The 19,197-nt window shown below is 53.5% G+C and overlaps 1 protein-coding gene across 2 annotated transcripts in view; it reads left to right on the forward strand.

The window, feature by feature from the left end:
• Nucleotides 1-12,962, forward strand: part of AP2M1 (adaptor related protein complex 2 subunit mu 1) — a 45,475-nt gene extending 32,513 nt beyond the window's left edge. For both annotated transcript variants that reach the window (XM_005284028.5, XM_065557648.1), the window contains 7 exons: nt 5,602-5,737; nt 5,877-6,018; nt 9,192-9,311; nt 9,917-10,052; nt 10,960-11,057; nt 11,265-11,376; nt 11,834-12,962. In XM_005284028.5, coding sequence (XP_005284085.1) covers nt 5,602-5,737; nt 5,877-6,018; nt 9,192-9,311; nt 9,917-10,052; nt 10,960-11,057; nt 11,265-11,376; nt 11,834-11,968 — 879 coding nt within the window. In that variant the 3' untranslated portion in view covers nt 11,969-12,962. The remainder of the gene's footprint in view (nt 1-5,601; nt 5,738-5,876; nt 6,019-9,191; nt 9,312-9,916; nt 10,053-10,959; nt 11,058-11,264; nt 11,377-11,833) is intronic.
• Nucleotides 12,963-19,197: the final 6,235 nt, after the last annotated feature.

A 19,197-nucleotide genomic window follows, 5' to 3' on the forward strand; every position in this document is an offset into this window, starting at 1 on the left:
GGAGGGAATCGATCTAAACTACACCAACTTTGACCGTGGGATCTGAGCTGAGCATGCTCTAGGACCCTGGATAGATTGAGGGAAGGAGAGAACCTGAGCAGTGTCTCACTCTGTGTTTAGGATGCACTTGCTCCATCTCTTTGTTCCTCTCCCACGAGGGCAGGGTCTGAGCTGGGACAGCTCTGATCACTCCTTTCCTCGCAAATGTTCAATAGTTTGATTTCATTGCACCAACTGACAACGAGGCTGGCAGGTGGAGATAAGTATGTATCGGGGTAAGTCCTAGACACAGCCCGATTAGGGAGAGAACTTGTTCATCTCCCTCTGCTAGAGCAGGATGGCTCTGACTCCTCTAGTCTACTCTCCAGTTCCTCAAGCCATGGGGCTCTCACCTTCACCTGGGTGACCCTTTTTGCAGCCTGATGAGTCTTGCTGTTAATCTCCCTTGTTCTTAGTTACATGGCCTTGCCCGCTCAGATTTAGATGCTACTTTGTTTAGCTTTTGTATAATGGTAGCACCTAAAACCCCCAAAATGAAGTTAGGTTTTCACTGTGCTAGGCAGTGTACGGACACCATGCAGTGTTTGCCCCAAAGAGCTTAAATCTAGGTAGGTAGGGGAAAAAACAGTGCTATCACTAGATAATAGAAGATCCTTCATGTGCCCAAAAGGGAGGGCTGGGTGTTAAAGGAGGGAAGCTTAAGCCTCATGAAGGAGGGTGTAACCCTTTGCTGTTCAGTGCTGTTGGGCGGCACAACCTGAAATAGAACTCAGAATTGGGCTTGTTTGAATTCTCTTGGGCAGGCATTGCTTGTTTCCTGGGGCGAGATCTTACTGATGCACTCAACTCCACAGAGCTGTTCGTGAAATCTACCTGCCATGGAGTAGGAGTTGGCCATGAGGCAGAAGGCCCAAGTGGGGTGAAAGAATTCTGCCTCTAGTGCAGTTGCAGTTCATGTTGGCCCCTGTGGAATTGCTGGAGGCATAGCAGTCATTCAGCTCAGGTTCCAAATGGCCGTCCCCAGAGCAGACCAAGGATACACTCCATCTAGTGTAGGCAAAAGCCATGCAATTCAGAGTGGAGAATATCACTTCTCCTCACCTGCTCTGCATAGGCAGAGTTGGAAGAAGAGGGGAGGGGTCTGAAGTCCTAAGCCTGGTGAGTTTCTCCAGGGCTGCAGTCCAGCTCCCTTCACCTGCACTAACTTTCCCAGTAACTGCTTTTTTTTAAACCAGGAATCCAATCGCAGTGGCCTCACCCTTGGCCAGACCAGAGCCCCGCCCACATTCCCTCTTGCACAAACTGCTGACTTGTACTCCAGCAGGAAGTGTCAGGGGCCAGATGTGAAGGCTCTGGAAAGGCTGTTCTTCCAGGCTTCCTCCCTCCTCACCCCCTTCTGATCACTCCAGCCTGCTGCAATCTGACACGCAGGGCAGTCAGTGCCCAAACTGGCTGTGTCAGCTCCTGTTCCTAGGAACACTTAAAACTAACCATCTCCGTCACTTCCTTCCTTCATATATTTTTTTAAACACTGCTCTTCATTCCTGTTTTTAGCAAATCTTCATGCTGTTGGGCAATAAGCTGCCACATACAGCTCAGGCTCCATCACCCTTATACCTAGCTCATTCAACAGCTGGCCAGAGCCCCAACTATGCTGTGACCTCTGTATTAGAGTAGTTTAGACTATGGTCCATCTTGATCCAAATAATAGTTCTGCTTTGCATGCTGGGATTCTGTCAGTGGGCTTCACCTTCACATTAAGAACAAGAGCAGGTACAGTCTGCGTCTGGCATTGTACCTACAAGGCCCTCAGATTGTTCTGCTTGAGAGTCCTACCGTATTTCCAGGGCTTTATTGTTCCCACCATCATGCACTCGGCATCTTCTATCGAATAAAGCAAATTTTGCTTGGAACCAGACTTCTGTTAAAGCCAAGGACTTGAACTGCATATAACCATTGAGACTAAACCTACAAAAGCATGTACACAGGGCAGAGCTAGGTGGCTTGCCTGCCCTGCTTGTGTAAAGACATTTTAGGCCTCAATCTAGCTGCAGTGTGGAAAAGACTACTCTAAGCATCCTTCAGTTCCAATTAGCCTGACTTATGACACTTTCCAAATAGGTTTGAACTCTGCTTCCTTGACCAGGGCCGTCCCTACCAATTATGGTGCCCTACGCAGCCCAAGCACCTGCTCCTTCTCCCCACCCCCCGCACGCAGAGGGTCTGGGCTGCGTTCAAGGCCTGTGGGGCCAGGGAGGCAGGAGTTGTGGGAGGCCACTTTGGGGGAGGGGACTTGGGGGAAAGGGTCCCCCCGCACTCACCGGTGGTGGGAAGTAGAGCGACCTGGCTTCAGCCGTGTTGTTCAGGGGAGGGGGAAGGACCGCCCCCCAGCACTCAGCGGCGGCGGGAAGCGGAGCAACGCAACTGGGAGCTGGCAGAGTGGAGCAGGCCGGGGCCGGGTTGTTCCACTTCCTGCCAGTGAGTGTGGGGTCACTGGGGGAAGAGGCTTGGGGGGAAGAGGTGGAATGGGGGCAGGCCAGGGGTGGAGCAGGGGGGAAGGCTGAGGCAGGGCAGAGGGAGTTGTCCCGGGCCCCATACCCCTAGGGACAGCCTTTCCCCTTGCAGTGAGCGCAGCCCATGGGGCGGGCTGGCCAGGGGATAGGGCGGGGTGCCAGAGCTGGTGTTGCCGCGTATGCAGCACGCAGCTGCCTAGGGAACAATAAATTTGGGGCAGTTAGATGCCCCAAATTTCATGGTGCCCTAATCAGCCGCGTATTCTGTGTATGCCTAGGGATGGCCCTGCCTTTGACACATTGACCCCTTACCACCTCCACAGGAAGGTCTTAAACTGTCCATAATGTACATTGCCTTCTGGGAAGGGCTGGTAACAACTGGATACAAATGTATCCTGGAAATGGTAGTTCTGACCAGCTATTGCTTTATAGCGTCTCAAAGCAGCTCCCGGGGGGGTGCTGGGAAGGGGGTCGTGTCACTCTGGAGATCATGACTGATATCAGTGTGTCCCTTCCAGTCAATATTGTGTACCCACATAAGGGGTCGTCTGTCTTCTAGGGAGACCCGGCACTAGAACACAGCATGGTACAGATTGCATTGATCTGCCTTGGAAGAAGCTTGCACTATAGCGTGGCTCATCCTCCCTTTCATGAGAAACTAAACTCGGCTTTTGAAATCTTTTTTCCTAATGGCCCTGCTCCTGGGCAGAAAAAGGGAGGCCAGTTTGCCATCTCTGTACCCTCTACTATAAATAGGAACTTTTTCTAGGAAAAAAATCACACTCCACACTTCCCCCTCCCCCCCAACTCAAAAAGTGTGCCCTATGGGAACTTTCTACTGCAATTCCCATCCATCAGTATCTCCCTTACTTCTCACTTATTAGCAAAGTTCTGGACATTCTGCAGCTATAGAAATTCTATAGCTACAAAATGCCTGGTAATCCCCACTCTGAATTGGAAGCCTCTTTGCATTCCAGAGCCGAGGGCACATGCTGATTAGCACTCCACATGCACCCACAGGAGATGACTTGCTGGGCCTGTCTCCGTAGCTGTGTGTTCAAAACAGAATCCTGCAACACCATAATATTCCGAGGATTTAGTGAATACAGTAGCTGTGGGGCTGCCTCAGCAGAGCCAAATACCTTTGAACAGTTGAAGTCCACCACCTCTCTAGCTCCATTCAGTAAAAGCAGTTGGGCTCTGTCCTCATCTGGACAAAAACAGCCCAACAAAGTGGCTTGAGCAGTTACTCACCTCAAAGCAACATTCATCCAGTTGGGCTGAGCTTGAGCCGTACACCCCACTGGCTTTCCTGTTTGTGACGGCATCCTGTGACGTGGCTCTGACTACATGATCAACCATGACTTGCATCTGATAACCAGTAAATGTTCCACTGACTTGTGCCATTACCGAAATTGGAGGCTTGTGCACATGACCAGGTGTCCGTGTCACATAAACTGGAGCCCTGGGGATTCATGTCTGCTCAAGCCTCCCCATTCCTGCCACTATGCCTAAAATTGAAGCAATAGTTTGGCAAAAATATTCAAAAGATTGAAGGATACACACATAAGGAGGTGGCCAGTGGGGTGGGTGAGAGACCATGGGATACTCTGCAAGGTATTCAGCAAAGTGCTGTATGGACAGTGCCCTGCAGATCCTGAGCGAGTATCTTGTTTTTTAACAGGAAGGCAATAGTCTAATGGCAGCATGAGCACAAAACTGGAGATATTTGTACCGTAGTTAATGAGGAGCCTTGCATTAGAACCCAATTCCCTGCTGTTCATGTGCTTGGTTTAAAATACTGAGTTCCCACACTGCCCCCTTGTGGCTACAGCCACAGGACATGAGAGACAAAAGGCTGATGTTGCCCAAAACATAGCCATTTTCCTGGAAGAATCAGGATTAAAATGGGGTCTAATGGTGAAAATGAAACCTAATGTCTGAGACACACAGTCCCATAGCAGTGGCTGCAGAGTACCTCCTGCTTCATGCTAATATCCCCTTTGTGGTTGTGCTGGGGCATGGCAAGTGCCAATGACTTGGACTGGGGGAGTGCAGAGTCTAGACCCAGTGCAAGGGCGTGTCTTGCTATACAAGGCCTGGTGCTCACCCACGTGTTCTCCACGGTGCCTGCCCTGCTGAGCAGACTGCAGGCTCCTGCCTTGCCCCTGTTCAGTGGTGCCTTGATGGGTCATGTAGGGAAGTAGTCCCTTCAGTCCCTAGCCTGACCTGACAGGAAAGCCTTCAACTTGTTTGTGCTTGTTAGCTGCCCAGATAGTGACAAGCTAACCTACTGTGTTCCCCTCCTGAGGTAGCCCTGAACCTAACCTGCCTTTTTCCTCTTCCTCCCCTTTCCTTCTACTGACCTGCTTGCCTGTTAACTCTGTGTGCACAACACTTGCTGCTATACATCTGCTTCCTCTCACTCTGCGTCTGACTGGATCTGCCTATAGCACCAGGTAGGCAAACCTGCTGAACGGCCCAGCAAATCCTTAATGCTCTTAGTGGCGCAGCTGAGTTAGTGGGATTAGCTCCAAGAGCAGCAGCTGTGATACTGACCCAATGTGTGTGTGTAACTTGACATGGAATGGCTGTCCCCAACTTGAATATTCTTGTCTCTTGCTAGCCATTGGAAACAGGTCTGATCCTGGCCTGACAAGTCTAAAATTCAGTATAAAGCGTGTCAAACTCGCCTTGTTACATTGGTCTGATGGCATTATTCTTGGCTAGCCCAGGGTTTGCTGTCAGCCGTCATGGCTCAGTAAAACCTGAACTGCATTCTAGGTCTAATTTCCCTGTACTTAACCCTTGGTCTAACTATGCTCCACCTGACCTAAAGCCAGATGAGTGTGAGAATAATCAGTCCCTTCCCAGAACAAGGGAACCCTTCTTATGGACACTGCACTCTAACTTGGCTATTGATACCCAACGGAGTATCCTGATGGCACCGCAGATCAAGGCAAATGGCCGATTGTGTTTTGCACTGCAAGCAACTTACTCTATATTCAGCTGTAAACTACTATTCTGGATTCAGTCTTAATGCTTAATCTTGGGTTTCCAAAGAACTATCCTCTTCCCTCTTCTTCAGACTAAAGAAGAACAATCGCAGATTACCAGCCAGGTGACTGGTCAGATTGGCTGGAGACGTGAAGGGATCAAGTACCGTAGGAATGAGCTTTTCCTGGATGTGCTAGAGAGTGTGAATCTGTTAATGTCTCCACAGGGTAAGTGGAAGGGAAGCCGGCTTTTGTCACAGCGGATAGGCCTGGAATCTGCAATCTCCCCAGGGGGCAGGAGTGGGGATTCTGTAGGTAGCAGTCTACCCTCCTGGTGCTGCTTCAGCCTGTGCTCTTCTCCACCCAGGTCAGGTTCTGAGTGCCCACGTCTCTGGCAGGGTGGTGATGAAGAGCTATCTGAGTGGAATGCCAGAGTGCAAGTTTGGCATGAATGACAAGATCGTCATTGAGAAACAGGGCAAAGGGACTGCGGATGAAACAGGGAAAAGGTAAGAATGTTAAGGCAGGATTCCTTAGGAGCCAGGGACTTATCAGCTCTGTCTACCAGATCAAAAACTGCTGTGAGATCTTCCATCATCTCCTTGAGAACTGGATCATTGGATGTCTTTGAATATATTGCATTGACACTTGTTGCTCTGAAGGTTAAAAAGGGAAAGCTGGCCTGAAGGCAGCAGCATAGAGAATTTTGCTGGCTTGAGAATATTTTGTTTCCAGGACCCAGGGCCAATCTGGTGCTAGTTGCACAGAAGCTTTGGTGCCATTATTCTACACAAGGCAGTGAGATCAGAAAGAGAGTAGCTGGGATCCTCTAGGTCCAGTCATGGATGTGCCCTACTTGGCTGCAGAGGGAACCAACTACTCTAGTAGCTCCTCACTCAGACATGCCAGTGTGGCGTTGGCGGTCTGGGGGAGGCTTTGATTCCTCCACTTCCTCCCTGCAGTTGTCACCTTCAGGGATCCCCTGGGGAGCTGCTTCCTTCCAGAATACATAATACAGAGCACAAGCAGCCTGTTCTGGCCAATGCTACATGATCACTAGCACTACACCCCTCATGTAGCATGAAGGAGGGAGCACAGGCTAATCTCCCTTTCCATGACTAATGTTGCAGCTGACCTTTGAGCCCTGATTAAAATGGCCAGTTAGACTAAACTTCCTGTTCATCACTTGGTGTTAAATGTCTCTGAGCAGGGTCGAGCAAAGAGCAGGTGATGTGGGAGCTGGAGGCTCCTCCCTGGTGAACCTTGTGGGCTTAGTTGTTGCCCCATGTTCAGTCAGTTCCCTTGCTCTGGTGCTGTATAGAGAGGCTTGTGCTCTCTCCAGCCTCCCTGCTCGGGACTAGTGCTGACTCAGGCGGGGGCTGCCGACAGCACTGAGCAGCTCCGTCCTGCCACTAACCATTTGTTACATTTTCTCTTGTTTTCTGCTGACCCCAGTGAATTGGGAAGGTAGATAATCTGCTTTTGCTGTGTGCGCACTCTGCTCCCCATCCCTGTCTCTTGCTTTGCGTGACTTGTGCATGTGACTCCAACTTCTGACACTTCTCCTGATGGTTCCTGTGACTGAACTGCTACCTGCTTACCCTTGAGAACAAGCCAAGAACTAGCACTTCTCTGTTCCCTTTAATCCCATCTGTCCCGTAGCTGTGTTGGAGATGGTAGGCTGAACAAAGCCCCATGTGACCCTTGGCAAGGAGCTACAGCTCTGGGAAATCCTTAGCTCAGCAGTTCTCAACCAGGGGGCTGTGAGCAGGTTTCAGAGGGTCCGCCAAGCAGGGCCAGCGTTGGACGCGCTGGGGCCCAGGGTGGAAAGCCGAAGTCCCACCATATGGGGCAGAAGCCTGAGGCCCTAAGCCCCACCACCCAGGGCTGAAGCCGAAGCCTGAACAACTTAGCTTCATGGGGGGGCCAGTGGCATGGGCCCCCAGCCAATTGCCCTGTTTACTACCCCCTAACTTGGGCCCTGGCTTTCATATGCAGAAAAACATTTGTTGTGGTACAGGTGGGCCATAGAGTTTTTATAGCCTGTTGATGGGGCCTCAAAGAAGTTCTCTGCGTTGGGTGGTAATTCTCCACCACTAGTAGCTAATAGCAGCCATCTCTCTCCGAAGCTCCTTTATTGGCCAGAAGCGCTAAGTGGGGAGACAAGATAGGAGTTTTCAAAGCAGGTTCGCCAATTGTAAAGCTGCCTCTCCGAGGTAGGGAAGCAGGAAGGGAAACTCCCCATCTCTGTGATCAAAAACTGAGCTGTCTCCGGCCATGGCAGCAGTGAGCAGGAGCACTGAATTCTGGTACTGAAGTGCCCAGCAGTGGTAACTGTCTTCCAAGTTCCAGTGTATGGAGGTTTTAAGGCACAAGTGACTCAGCTTTGGTGTAGAATCTAGTTAGGCAATCTTGAAGTCCCAGCCTCTCCATAATTCTCCTCTCAGTAGGACTTTTCTATTCTGCAAAAGTATTAACTATTGAAATAAGCTGGCTAGTCCAGCGGTAAAGGCCTTCCATACATACATGGGAAGGCACCAGGACCTAAAGGTGTCTCTCTCCCTTGGCAAAATAGAAGGGCCTTGGGCTTCTCTGAAGAGGAAGCAGTAGGCAGATGCCACTGAAGAGTGGCCCGTGTCAAGGCTGCAATACAAAGGCTGTGTATAGTAGACCGTGACCAGTCAGACTGGAGTCTGTCCTTGTAGCCTCCACCAACTGGCTGCTTTAGGATACAGATGATTGCATAAATGAGAAGCAAACTGTTTCCCAAGCTGCTTGTTCTTACACAGCTCCCCCATTGACCATGAAGCCCTCAAGGCCTCCCAGCTGCCAGACTCCTGCACTCTGGCATCCTTTCCCTGTCACTTTTGGTGGCTGTGTCCCTTTCACGCAACCCCCTCAAAACTTTTGGGGCAGACAAGTGCCCCTTGCGTCCTCAGAGGCAGTAATGAGGATATTCAGAGTGTTGGAATCCAGTTGTTGTCCCAGGGACTCTGGTCATTCCAGGAGCAGCATCTATCTGACTGACAGGTACAATGCCAGAAACTCAATAGCTGAACTTAAGACCTATGGCAGAGAAGCATTGTGCTTCACAAGCCAAACTTGTCTGGCTGGCTCAGTGAGGAGGGGTTGTGGCCCTGGAATGAACCACTGCTAGGTGCATGGAAACATGGTTGGTGACTAGAAAACTTCACAAGGTGGAAATTTGAGAAGGGACATCCCAGAGGGTCAGAGTGGAATAGTGCTGTGTGCAGGAAAATGCTTCCTCTCCCCTCAGACTTCACTGCAGGGACAGGCCTGCTTGGGTGAGGTTGGCCGAGTTTCCCATGGCCCAGTGAAGTGATGTTAGCAGGGCAGACTCCAGCATTGTTGTCCAGCTCAGATCACGGGGGACGTCCAGCCTAGGCCTGGGTTTAGGTTTCTCACTTAGGAAAGTGTCCTGAAGGTCTGATGTGACTTCAGTGGTTCACTGAGACCAGGAAGGTGTGTGTCTGAGCTGGCAGGCCTGTGTCCCCTGAATCTCTCCTCCCTCCCTGCCTCCCTCACTTCATGGATACACCTGTGATGGCAAAGCGCTCACGTAGAATACTCACTGTGAAACACGACATGGGCAGACCTCATGTGCCCCATGACGTTCTAGGGGGCCGCAAATTGGACTGTAACTTTCTGTCTTGTGCTTTAGCGGCAAACAGTCAATCGCCATCGACGACTGCACTTTCCACCAGTGCGTGCGGCTCAGCAAGTTCGACTCGGAGAGGAGCATCAGCTTCATCCCACCTGATGGAGAGTTTGAGTTAATGAGGTATGGCCACTGGGAATGCAGAGCCTCTGCATTGGCCTCCCTCTGTGCTGCTAGCTCCAGTGGACCTCAAGTTCCTTGAGCACTAGCGCACCCTGCCTGTCTGGTCCCTCCTTCTCTCCAAGGGGCTTCACAGGTCTATATGCTAACAAGCTGAGCCTTGCACCTCCTCAGGGGAGAATGATCTGCTCAGCTCCCCACTTTACAGATGTCCCAGAGGTCAAGGGCCGAAGCCCAGGGTCATCTTAGCCATTCCCAAAGCAGTGCATACAGATCCCCAAACTGTAGGGTGCAACCCTGTTTCCTAGCACTTAAACCAGCCTCTGTGACTGGCTCGAGAGCCAGGGACAGATTCCAGGAATCCAGACTCCCTAGTCCCCTGTATCTTAACTATTGGCCTATACTTCCCCCATCCTGCTTGTGGGGCAGCTCACTTTAAATGGTGGCTCCAGCTAGTGCTCTTAATAAATCATGGAGCCATCCAGCAGTCTGAGCTTACCTCTAGTGCATGGTTGGCCTCCCCATTTTTGGGAGAGCAGCTGCCATTTGAGGCAATAAGGGCCTTCTCCGTTGCAGGGTTTATTGATGTGTTCGTCCTATCCCTGCAGATACCGAACCACCAAGGACATCATCCTGCCCTTCCGTGTCATTCCCCTGGTGCGGGAGGTGGGCCGCACCAAGCTGGAAGTGAAAGTGGTGATCAAATCCAACTTCAAACCCTCCCTGCTGGCCCAGAAGATAGAGGTAAGACACAGCCCCCTGTGGTTTTGTGCCTTGGAGAGAAGCAGGGGGCTTAGCTGGGACCCCAGTATCCTGGGAGATGAAGTCTAACTCTGTGCAAGACTAGAAAGGCTCAGTGTTGGTGCTGCCATGCTAGGGAGATAAGGGGCTACGAAGTCAGCTGTGTGCGATCTGCCTGAAAAGTTGCACCTCTGAATTGGGACCATTCCTTGGGTGCTGGCCTGGACTCACTTTGTGCTCTTCCGGGCACCTGCCCAGCAGCTGTTCGCTGAGTATTCCAGCCACTGTTAACGCTTGTACCCTTCTCACTCGCCTGATGCTGTGAGCGGCCCCATTGCTCACTGCACCCAGAGGTAACCAGGCCAGTTACAGATGTGCAACAGCAGAGCCTGCTGCCAGGGGGAGCATCAAACTGCAGTGCAGAACTCCTGACTACCTCATCCAGGTGTCCATGGTGTCCATGAATGTAAACGTGTTCCCCGCATGCACACATCTCTGCAGTGGGGTTTACCCTTCCTGGGGAGGACTGCTTGTAACACCTGCTGGAAGGCATATTCATGCTTCCCCCAGCCCCCCAATGCTTCCTCAAGCAGAGCTGCCTGCCTGAATTAAAGGGAAAAGGCTTCACTTGGCTCCTTCAGCACCAGCTGGCAGTTGTGGCTCTAGGGGGTTTAAAGCTCTCTCTCCAAGCCCTAGGGTTTCTCTCCCTCTCATGCTATAATTCCTGGCGCAGTATCTAGTGTTTCTGCAGTAGCAGCTAGCTTGTGAGCCCTGGAATGGATGGGATAGGGTCAGGGGATCCATGACTGGGCAGCTTGTCCTGTCTGTCTTTGAGTTAAGGTGAAGTTGTCCACAGACTCTTAACCCCAGCCAGAGTTCTTCCTGCCCCTGTTAACTAACTGTCTTCCAGGTCCGAATCCCAACTCCCCTCAACACCAGTGGAGTGCAGGTCATCTGTATGAAAGGGAAGGCGAAGTACAAGGCCAGCGAGAACGCCATCGTGTGGAAGTAAGTGAGCATGGTCGCTTGGACGTTGCCTGCATGGGGGGGGCAACCACACTTCCATGCAAATCAGGAGTCGCTCCACAACTCTGCTGGGTGCTTGGGTCCTGCAGCAACTGTCTGCACTAGGCCAGATCCCTCTTTCCTAGGGAAGAGATGGAATGGCTGAAATCTCTGGCAGGTCTCTGACATCTCTGGCCTTTTCTCCTCTAGAATTAAGCGTATGGCTGGAATGAAGGAGTCCCAGATCAGTGCAGAGATTGAACTGCTGCCCACCAATGACAAGAAGAAATGGGCTCGGCCGCCAATCTCCATGAACTTTGAGGTAGGATGGCTGCATCCCTCCTCCTCAGACACAAATCTAGCCTTGGGGGCACTTGGCCGCTGTCACCTGTCCTGCTGGGAGGAACCTCTGCTGTGGAAGCTCTTTCCAGCTCAGGCTTGTTGGAGACCACTTTAGGAGCCGTGGGAGGAGGCCCACAGTTTGTGTTCCTAACTGCAGTGGGACTGTCCCCTGCGTAGCTGTGCCCTCTGGCAGGCCTTGTGGTTGCAGCACTCCCTGCATATGTGCCTTCAAAGTCTCTAGAAATACCTTCCCTGTTCCTTTCCGCAGTTACCCTCTGGCTTGTGCCATGCCTGGTTTGGAGGAAGACTGGGCCTAGGACTAGGACTTCTATGCCAGGCTCATAGTATTGCATCCCATGATCAGGATCCCAGGTGCCTGCAGTGTTCTCAGGTGCTCTGCTCATACTCTTTCCATTGGTTGTTCCCTCTCTGAACAGGTCCCATTCGCACCCTCTGGCCTGAAGGTGCGTTATCTGAAAGTCTTTGAGCCAAAGCTGAACTACAGTGACCATGATGTGATCAAATGGGTGAGGTACATCGGCAGGAGTGGAATCTACGAGACCAGGTGCTAGCCCCAAGAGGCTGGCGGGTTCCCTCTCTTCCCCAGCCACCCTCCCAGTCTCCTTGGTCTTCAAGTACACTTAAAGAGAGCATCTGTCTGGCCCCCTCTGCACACGGATTGGAAGTTAGACCCCTGTGGCTCACCTCGGGAATGGACTCTCTCCTGTCTATGATCTCCGTTACCACCTGAGTGGCAGCTGAAGTTCAGAACCTGACCATGCCCAGGCGGAGCATAGCTAGCCTCCTGCTTCCTGTCCCAAGGTGGGGAGGGACTAGTCTAACCACCATCCTCCTAGGATCATTCTAGGGAACATCCACCATTAAACTCTTCTGTTGGTGTCTCGCTACTTGCATCATATCCTAGTATTTTTGAAGTTCTTGTGCATATGTACTCGTAGAATAGGCCTGAAAACCATAGACTGGACAAATCTGAGTTGGCGCTACCCTGGCTCCTGTACTAGCTAGTGCTGTCGTGGTAGATGTTGTGGGCAGTCTGAGGCGCCTAGGTGTGGTGAACTCACCAAGCCTCACCACCTTCCTTTTTTTCCTTGCAAAGTCTTCAGTATCGTGTCCTGCCATGGGAAGGTTTGTGACCAAAAAGGATAAGGGTTTGAGACTCTTGCTGGTGTGTATGTGGGTGGCACAGCATTTCACAGCCCATATCAGGTCCTTGGAGCACTTACCCCCACCTGATGCTGGTTTGAGCCAGCATCTGCCCTCCAGTGGATTGGAAACTCCTCTTCCATTCCAGCGGGTGTGGGCGCAGGTCATCCTTACTCTACCCAGGATGTGAACTACAGGATCCGTCCTTGGCAATCTGAAACATGATGGCCAGTAAGAGACTCCTGCCCCAGCCTACCCTCTCCACACTTCTACCAAATGCTTCTGGGTCTATAGAAATGCTGCCGCTACCCACAGTCCTCTGCTTCTAATAGTGTGGTCTCCATTTTGTACACTTTGTGATTTGTCCAGTTCTAAACCTAATAAAGTACGTAGAACACTGAAGGCTGTGAGAGCTGCTGTTATGGGGGCCTTGAAGGAGCCGAGCTGGGACACAGGCTTTGGCCTGTAAATGCTGCCATGTTACTGGAAACGTCAGGGCTCCCATCAACCCAGTAGCTTGAAAGATTGCCCGATTGGGATAGGTGAAGAGGGCCAGTGCAGCTCTTGCTTGCCAGTAATGGTGGCACCACTCACCTGGCCACTAGCTCCCTGGACTCTTGGGTTGTGACAGAGCTCCCCTGCAGAAGACACCCTCAATCCCCAGTCTGGTCACTCCTCTACTCCTCCATCAGCCCTTTCCTGGGGGAGCCAATTAAGTGATGGGAGTGGTCACCCTCCCAGCAGGAGCCCACCCCCTACAGCTACCTGTGCCACAGCAGGGCCCGGGTGTGTGTGTGTGGCAGGGGGGGGGGGGTTGCATATACTACAGCCAGCAGGGGGTGCCTTGTTCTGCTAATGCTGGGGTGGGTAAACTTTTTGGCCCGAGGGCCGCATCAGGTTTCATAAATTGTATGGAGGGCAGTTAGGGGAGGAGGTCGTGGCCCTGCCCCCACCTCCTATCTGACCCCCCCCCCCTCTCCCCCCCCGGGACTCCTGCCCCATCCAAGCCCCCCTGGTCCCTGATGGGCCCCCCGGGACCCCTGCCCCATCCACACACCCTGCTCCCTGTCCCTTGACTGCCCCTGGATCCCCGCCGCCCCATCCAATCCCTCCTCTCATTCCTGACTGCCCCCCAGGGACCCCTGCCCCCATTCAACCCCCTATTCCCCCTCCCGCTCCCATCCACACCCCCGCCCCCTGATCACCCCCTGCACTCCCTTGCCCTCTATCCAAACCCCCTCCCCCCCCCGCTCCCTGCCCCCTTACCACGCTGCCTGGAGCACCAGTGGCTGGCAGCGCTACCGCCGCACCGCCGCCGCGCAGCACAGAGCACCGGGTCAGGCCGGGCTCTGTAGCTGCGCTGCCCCAGGAGCTCACAGCCCGGCCGCCCAGAGCATTGCGAGGGAGCTGAGGCTGCGGGGGAGGGAGGACAGCAGGGGAGGGGCCAGGGGCTAGCCTCCCGCGGGGGCCAGGAGCTCGGGGGCCGGCAGTACGGGCCCATGGGCCAGATGTGGCCCGCGGGCCGTAGTTTGCCCACCTCTGTGCTAATGCTATAGAGCCGGATGCCTTCCCAGCAGCAGCAGCAGCAGCAGCCCTGGCTAGGCCAGCCCAGGAGGAAGGGATTCTGCTTGAGACTAGCTCATGGCAGCTCCACCGCAGGGGGAGAGATTCCAGCTCCGCTCAGGGGGAGATGACTTGTGGCCAAGGCCAGCTTGGAGCAGCTCCAGCCTATGATTCTCCCAAAAGTCCCGGTTCAAGTCACAGCTGCATGAGCTTGTGCTCCAGGGTGGGCTTCTTCCAGGGCCCCTAGACTAGTAGAGGTCGGGGCCGGGAATTGCTCACCCCCCACGAGGCCCCTCTGCTGTGGGTTCTGCGGGGATCTGCTGTCTCCCGCTCCCAATGGGTTTGGGGTGAGGTGCTGTCCATCTGCAGGTGACACAGGGGCCTTGCCTCTCTCATCACCCCAGAAAGCTGCAGTGTCTCTTTGGGGGCAGCCAAGCCGGCGAGCTGGCTGCAGCTCAGACAACGTAGGTGATAGGTGGGACCATGGAGGGAATGGCAGGAGGAGCCTTCCCTGTGGCAGCGGGTGGCCTCCGGTCCGTGGGGCTGCACTCTTGGGGGGCTTGTGGATGCCCCACTGTTCCTTGAGCCCTGGCAAGGGGACGTAGGTGGCTTGGCACCTGGGTGTCATTTCCTCCTGGGTGGTGGGTGCTCTCCCACAACCCTGTCCTTCCTCAGCTCGGAAAACAGAGGTCACACGTGGGTAGACCCACTACAAGGTTATACGAAGAGGCCCAGTGTAAAGTCATATGAAGATTATCTGAGATTTATCTACACACACACCTTTTGGAGCTTGCTGCTCCTCTATTCGGGCGTGTGTGCCAGGCTCCCAGATCCCGCCAGGCTGCAGGGTGAGGGCCCAAATTCAGAGCCCGCCCCAGGAGCCCCTTGTGTTGCCGCATGGGTGGGAATTCCCCATCAAAATATTCCCTGACGTGGGGTTGGGTTAGGACAGGAGCTGTGTGCGGGGGTGGTGGGGAGCTGCAGCGGATGCTTGTAGTTGGGTAGCAGAGAGGAGTCAGGCTGAGCTTGCTCGGAGTCTGCTCCAAGAGCCCTCTCCCTGCATTGACGTGGCTGGGAGCTGACAGGGCTGGCGCTCCAGCCTGTCTGCGTGGCCCTGCTCCCTTGGGGCGCTCTGTGCTTGCAGGGGTCTGGCTGAATGACCTGGTCCAGGTGGCAGCTCACGAGACCGGCCATGCCCTGGGCCTGTGGCATTCGCGGGACATCCGCGCGCTCATGCACCCAAACGCTACCTACAGCAGGACTTGGCGCATCGGCCAGGACGACGTCTGGGCTGTTCAGCGACTGTATGGTAAGGGGGTGCCAAGAAGTGCCAGCACTGATGCGTGCCCAGCACCTAGTTGCCATCTGGCCCTCAAAGAGGGGACTGTCCCCCCGAGGGCTCCCTCTGCTGAGTCACTGTCCTGCACTGAGACAGTGTCCTACATCGGCCCAGCTGCATCCAGCCAGCAGCCCAGAATGTAGAGCTGCCTCGGGGTCACCTTGGAGTAACCTATGGATGCCCTAGCAATCATTATGGGGGCGGAGTCACTGGGAGGAAAATGAGCAAAGGGCAGTCCAGGCCAAAGGGTGCGATAAAGTGTGTGATAGGCAGTGGGGATCGGATGGGAGCCCCCAGCCCTCAATCGGGTGTTGCACTGGCTGGGACTCCGATCCCAAATTCCTTGGTTGCTTCTGTGCCAAAGGTCAGTCCCCCATGTGGCTGGGCCCCAGGGTGGGAGATGCAACACTCAGCTCCTCTCGGGGCCCTGCCCTGCGTGCTGTCCCTGCAGGCTGCGTGGACGAGAAGTGGCAGTGTGAGCCTTGGGCCCGGCTGGGATTCTGCACGCGCCGGCGAGCCTTCATGAAGAGGCACTGCCCCAAAATCTGCAACTCCTGCTTCGGGGGGACACCCCCACCCTGCTGCTGCCTGGTGCTATGAGCTACAGAAACCAGCTGCCCACAGGTCCACTGGCCCTGCCCAGCCCCCTGCAAAGCAAATGCCACCTAGCATCTCCCATGCCCCTCAATCCCCATCAGGCCTCTGCAGTCTGAGGAGAGGCCTGGGGGAGCTGCGAGGCCCCTCCGCTGTTGGCTGTTGGCGTCACTGCTCTTTGTCTCTCTTTCAGAGCCCCCTGCTGTCTCCTCCTCCCCCTCTGTTCGTCCCCCCCACATTCACACCAAGTATATCTCCGAAGGGAGAGTCATAACCTTCCGCTGTGGGCTGAATTCCTCCAGGCCACACCTGCAAGTCAGGTGAGCCACTGCCCCCTGCAGCCGGGGGCCCTTCTTGGGTGCAGAGCATTCACTCTCCCTGCAGTAGCCACCAGACCTGCCCCAGGTCTCTCTAGCCCCATAGGGCTGACCTCTGCTGTAACCTCCTTGCCTGGAAGCTGATGTCTTCTGAGGGAGAAGGTCTTTCCCAGTGCAGCTCGCTCTCCTGGAGCTGGTGTCTGTGCAGATGCTGCCAGCTGTGGAGGGCAGGAAGGAGGGAGGCTACAGCTTTGGAAAGGCAGAGCAGATGGGGTTCAATGGCCGCTGAGCCTCGAAAACCCCTCTAATAAGGAGCAACCAGGGGCCTTGATTCTGACCATGCCTGAATGGCACAAACCTCTCCACCGTGTTCTGTGTATAAAGTCCCCGTCCCTGACTAGCAGGCACAGCGGAGAGATGGAGGGAAGGGAGAAATGGCCTGAGCTCTGCTGTGGCTGGGAGTGATCTGGGCAGAGGGAAGGAGGCTGTTAGCAAACCAGGAGCTGCAGGAAAGGCATTAGCACTCATGGGGTGACGCTGAGTGATGGGTCCAAGGAGGCTGGTGCTAGTTGAGAGCAGCTACCTCGTGTCCCTCTTTCTCTTGCAACTGGTACAAAGATGGGGCACTCCTTTCACGCTCTGTTCCCGGCTTGGAGCTGCTGCCGCGCCAGGAGCTGCGCGTTCGTGCCACCAAGTTCAGCGAAGGGCAGTACACGTGCTTGATCTGCCACGCCAGCAGGATCCTCTGGGCCAATTCTTGGCAGATAAAGCTCAAGGCCAGGAGTCCTTCCTCTCACAAGGGCTCCGAAGGGACATGCAGGGAAATCCACGTGCCTGATTGATTCATAGGGCAAGGGATGCATGCCCAATTGTGAACATGTGCCTCAGTGCCCCAGGGCCCTGCGTGGGGACAGTATCGTCCCTGTTCTTCACAGCAGACTCATTGCTCGGGTCTCTCATCACTCAGCATCCTGCCCCATCTCCTCTGCTTCCGCCTCATCCTGGTCACTTAAACCAGGGCTGGCCAAATAGCAGAGAGTTCAACGCCAGAACCCTGCTCCTTTCATTGACCCACTCCCGGTGCTGGCAGGAGCTGCTCTGCTCACTATTCCCGGACCAGGGCAGAGATCTCCTGCTGGGAGGAGGTGAGGGTGAGATTATCTGCCTGCTTCCCCAGGCCCTCTTCTTGCTTTCATTCCTCACCTACCCAGTTAGCTGGTGTCTGTGAGCATGCCCACTTCCCCCTCCCATTGCACCTCAACCCTGTGCTTCTATCCTGATCCACCCTGCTGTAGCCCTGTCAAACCAGGAGCTGAATAAAAACCCAGGTGAGAATCCCAGCTGTCTGCTTCTGCCCTTCTTCCATTGACTTAGTTGCTCTTTTCAAGTAGTGAGCCTGTCATTTCCAGTATCGCCAGGCTGGCCCAGTGCAGCTGTTAGCGCAGTGCCTTAGCTTGGGCAGCCCTTAAGGGCGTGGATGTTAGTTTTCCTGGAATAGATCCTTGCAATTTCCCGCCAAACAAGTTATCTGAACGAAACCACAGCAGAGTGGGCTGCAAACGCTCGATTATCCAAAGCTCCCTTGTGATTGGCTGCTCTGGCCCTTGGGCGATGTCTCCACTGTTCACTAACTCCCTCTGGTGCCCAGCTAGGCCCTGTCACTTAGCAGCTCATAAGGTGAAGAGGGATGCAGACAGCTACCTTACTGGATAGAAATACACACAGCCTCTCCTTCCAGCATCCTCAGCGAGGATTGGAAGGGAATGAGGGGCTGAAGGAGAAAGTGGTATTTTAACTTCTGGGGGTAAGAAAAACAAACTTTTGAGCTTACACAGAGCTCTTCTTCAGGTCTGGGAAACTCACTCAGAGCTGGTCTTAGGCTTCCAAATACCAGCGTGATGAGGGCAGTGCAAGCATTGGACTAGACTATTTGAAATCAGTGCTATAGACAGTGAGTTGAAACTTTTTTATAGGGATCACTTTTCAGAGTGCATAAACATCACAAACCTGTGCTGAGAGCAAGGAAAAGGGGGTTTAAAACATTAAATGCAAAATGCGTGTGCCCTACCCTAACTAGCTGTGCTGAGGGGCATCCTCTGGCTCTAGAGGCACCTGTTGGGTACTAAAAGCGTCTTTCCTTTTGAATGCTCCATGCATCCAGAGCGGCAACAAGAACCTGTCACTAATGCACCTGCTATTGCTACTTATTGCTGTCTTAGAAGACAAAAGCAACTCTAGGTCTAGCCCCGATTTGGGCTCCTTGCCTTTAGGCTCCCACCTGCCCCCGTTTTCCTGAGGGAGGTCAGGACGTTAGCTGCAGGGAGTCAGAAACCCAGGTGCTGGAACAACTTGTATAGTAAAAACAATTAAGAGTCCTTGTGGCACCTTAGAGACTAACACATTTATTTGCCCAAATAAATGTGTTAGTCTCTAAGGTGCCACAAGGTCTCCTCATTGTTTTTGCTAATCCAGACTAACACAGCTACCAGTCTGCAATTTGTATAGTGGGGGTACTGAGAGCTATTGAACCAACGGTAAATGCTGTGTATGATGGAAACCACTTCAAGCTAAGGGGTGCAGCAGTACCCCTAGTTCCAGCACCTATGGTCAGAAAACAAACAGCTCCTCTATGTACATCAACGTTTCAGGATTTCTCGAGTGGCTGCTTTGATGCCTGTGTTACCCTTGGAGTACTTTGATGTTGTCACATAAGTTCAGTAACATTAGTTTGGATCCGATGAAGTGGGCTGTAGCCCACAAAAGCTTATGCTCAAATAAATGTGTTAGTCTCTAAGGTGCCACAAGTACTCCTGTTCTTTTTGCG

The sequence above is a fragment of the Chrysemys picta genome, chromosome 9 (assembly GCF_011386835.1).
Source record: "Chrysemys picta bellii isolate R12L10 chromosome 9, ASM1138683v2, whole genome shotgun sequence".
In the NCBI taxonomy this organism is placed as follows: domain Eukaryota; kingdom Metazoa; phylum Chordata; order Testudines; family Emydidae; genus Chrysemys; species Chrysemys picta.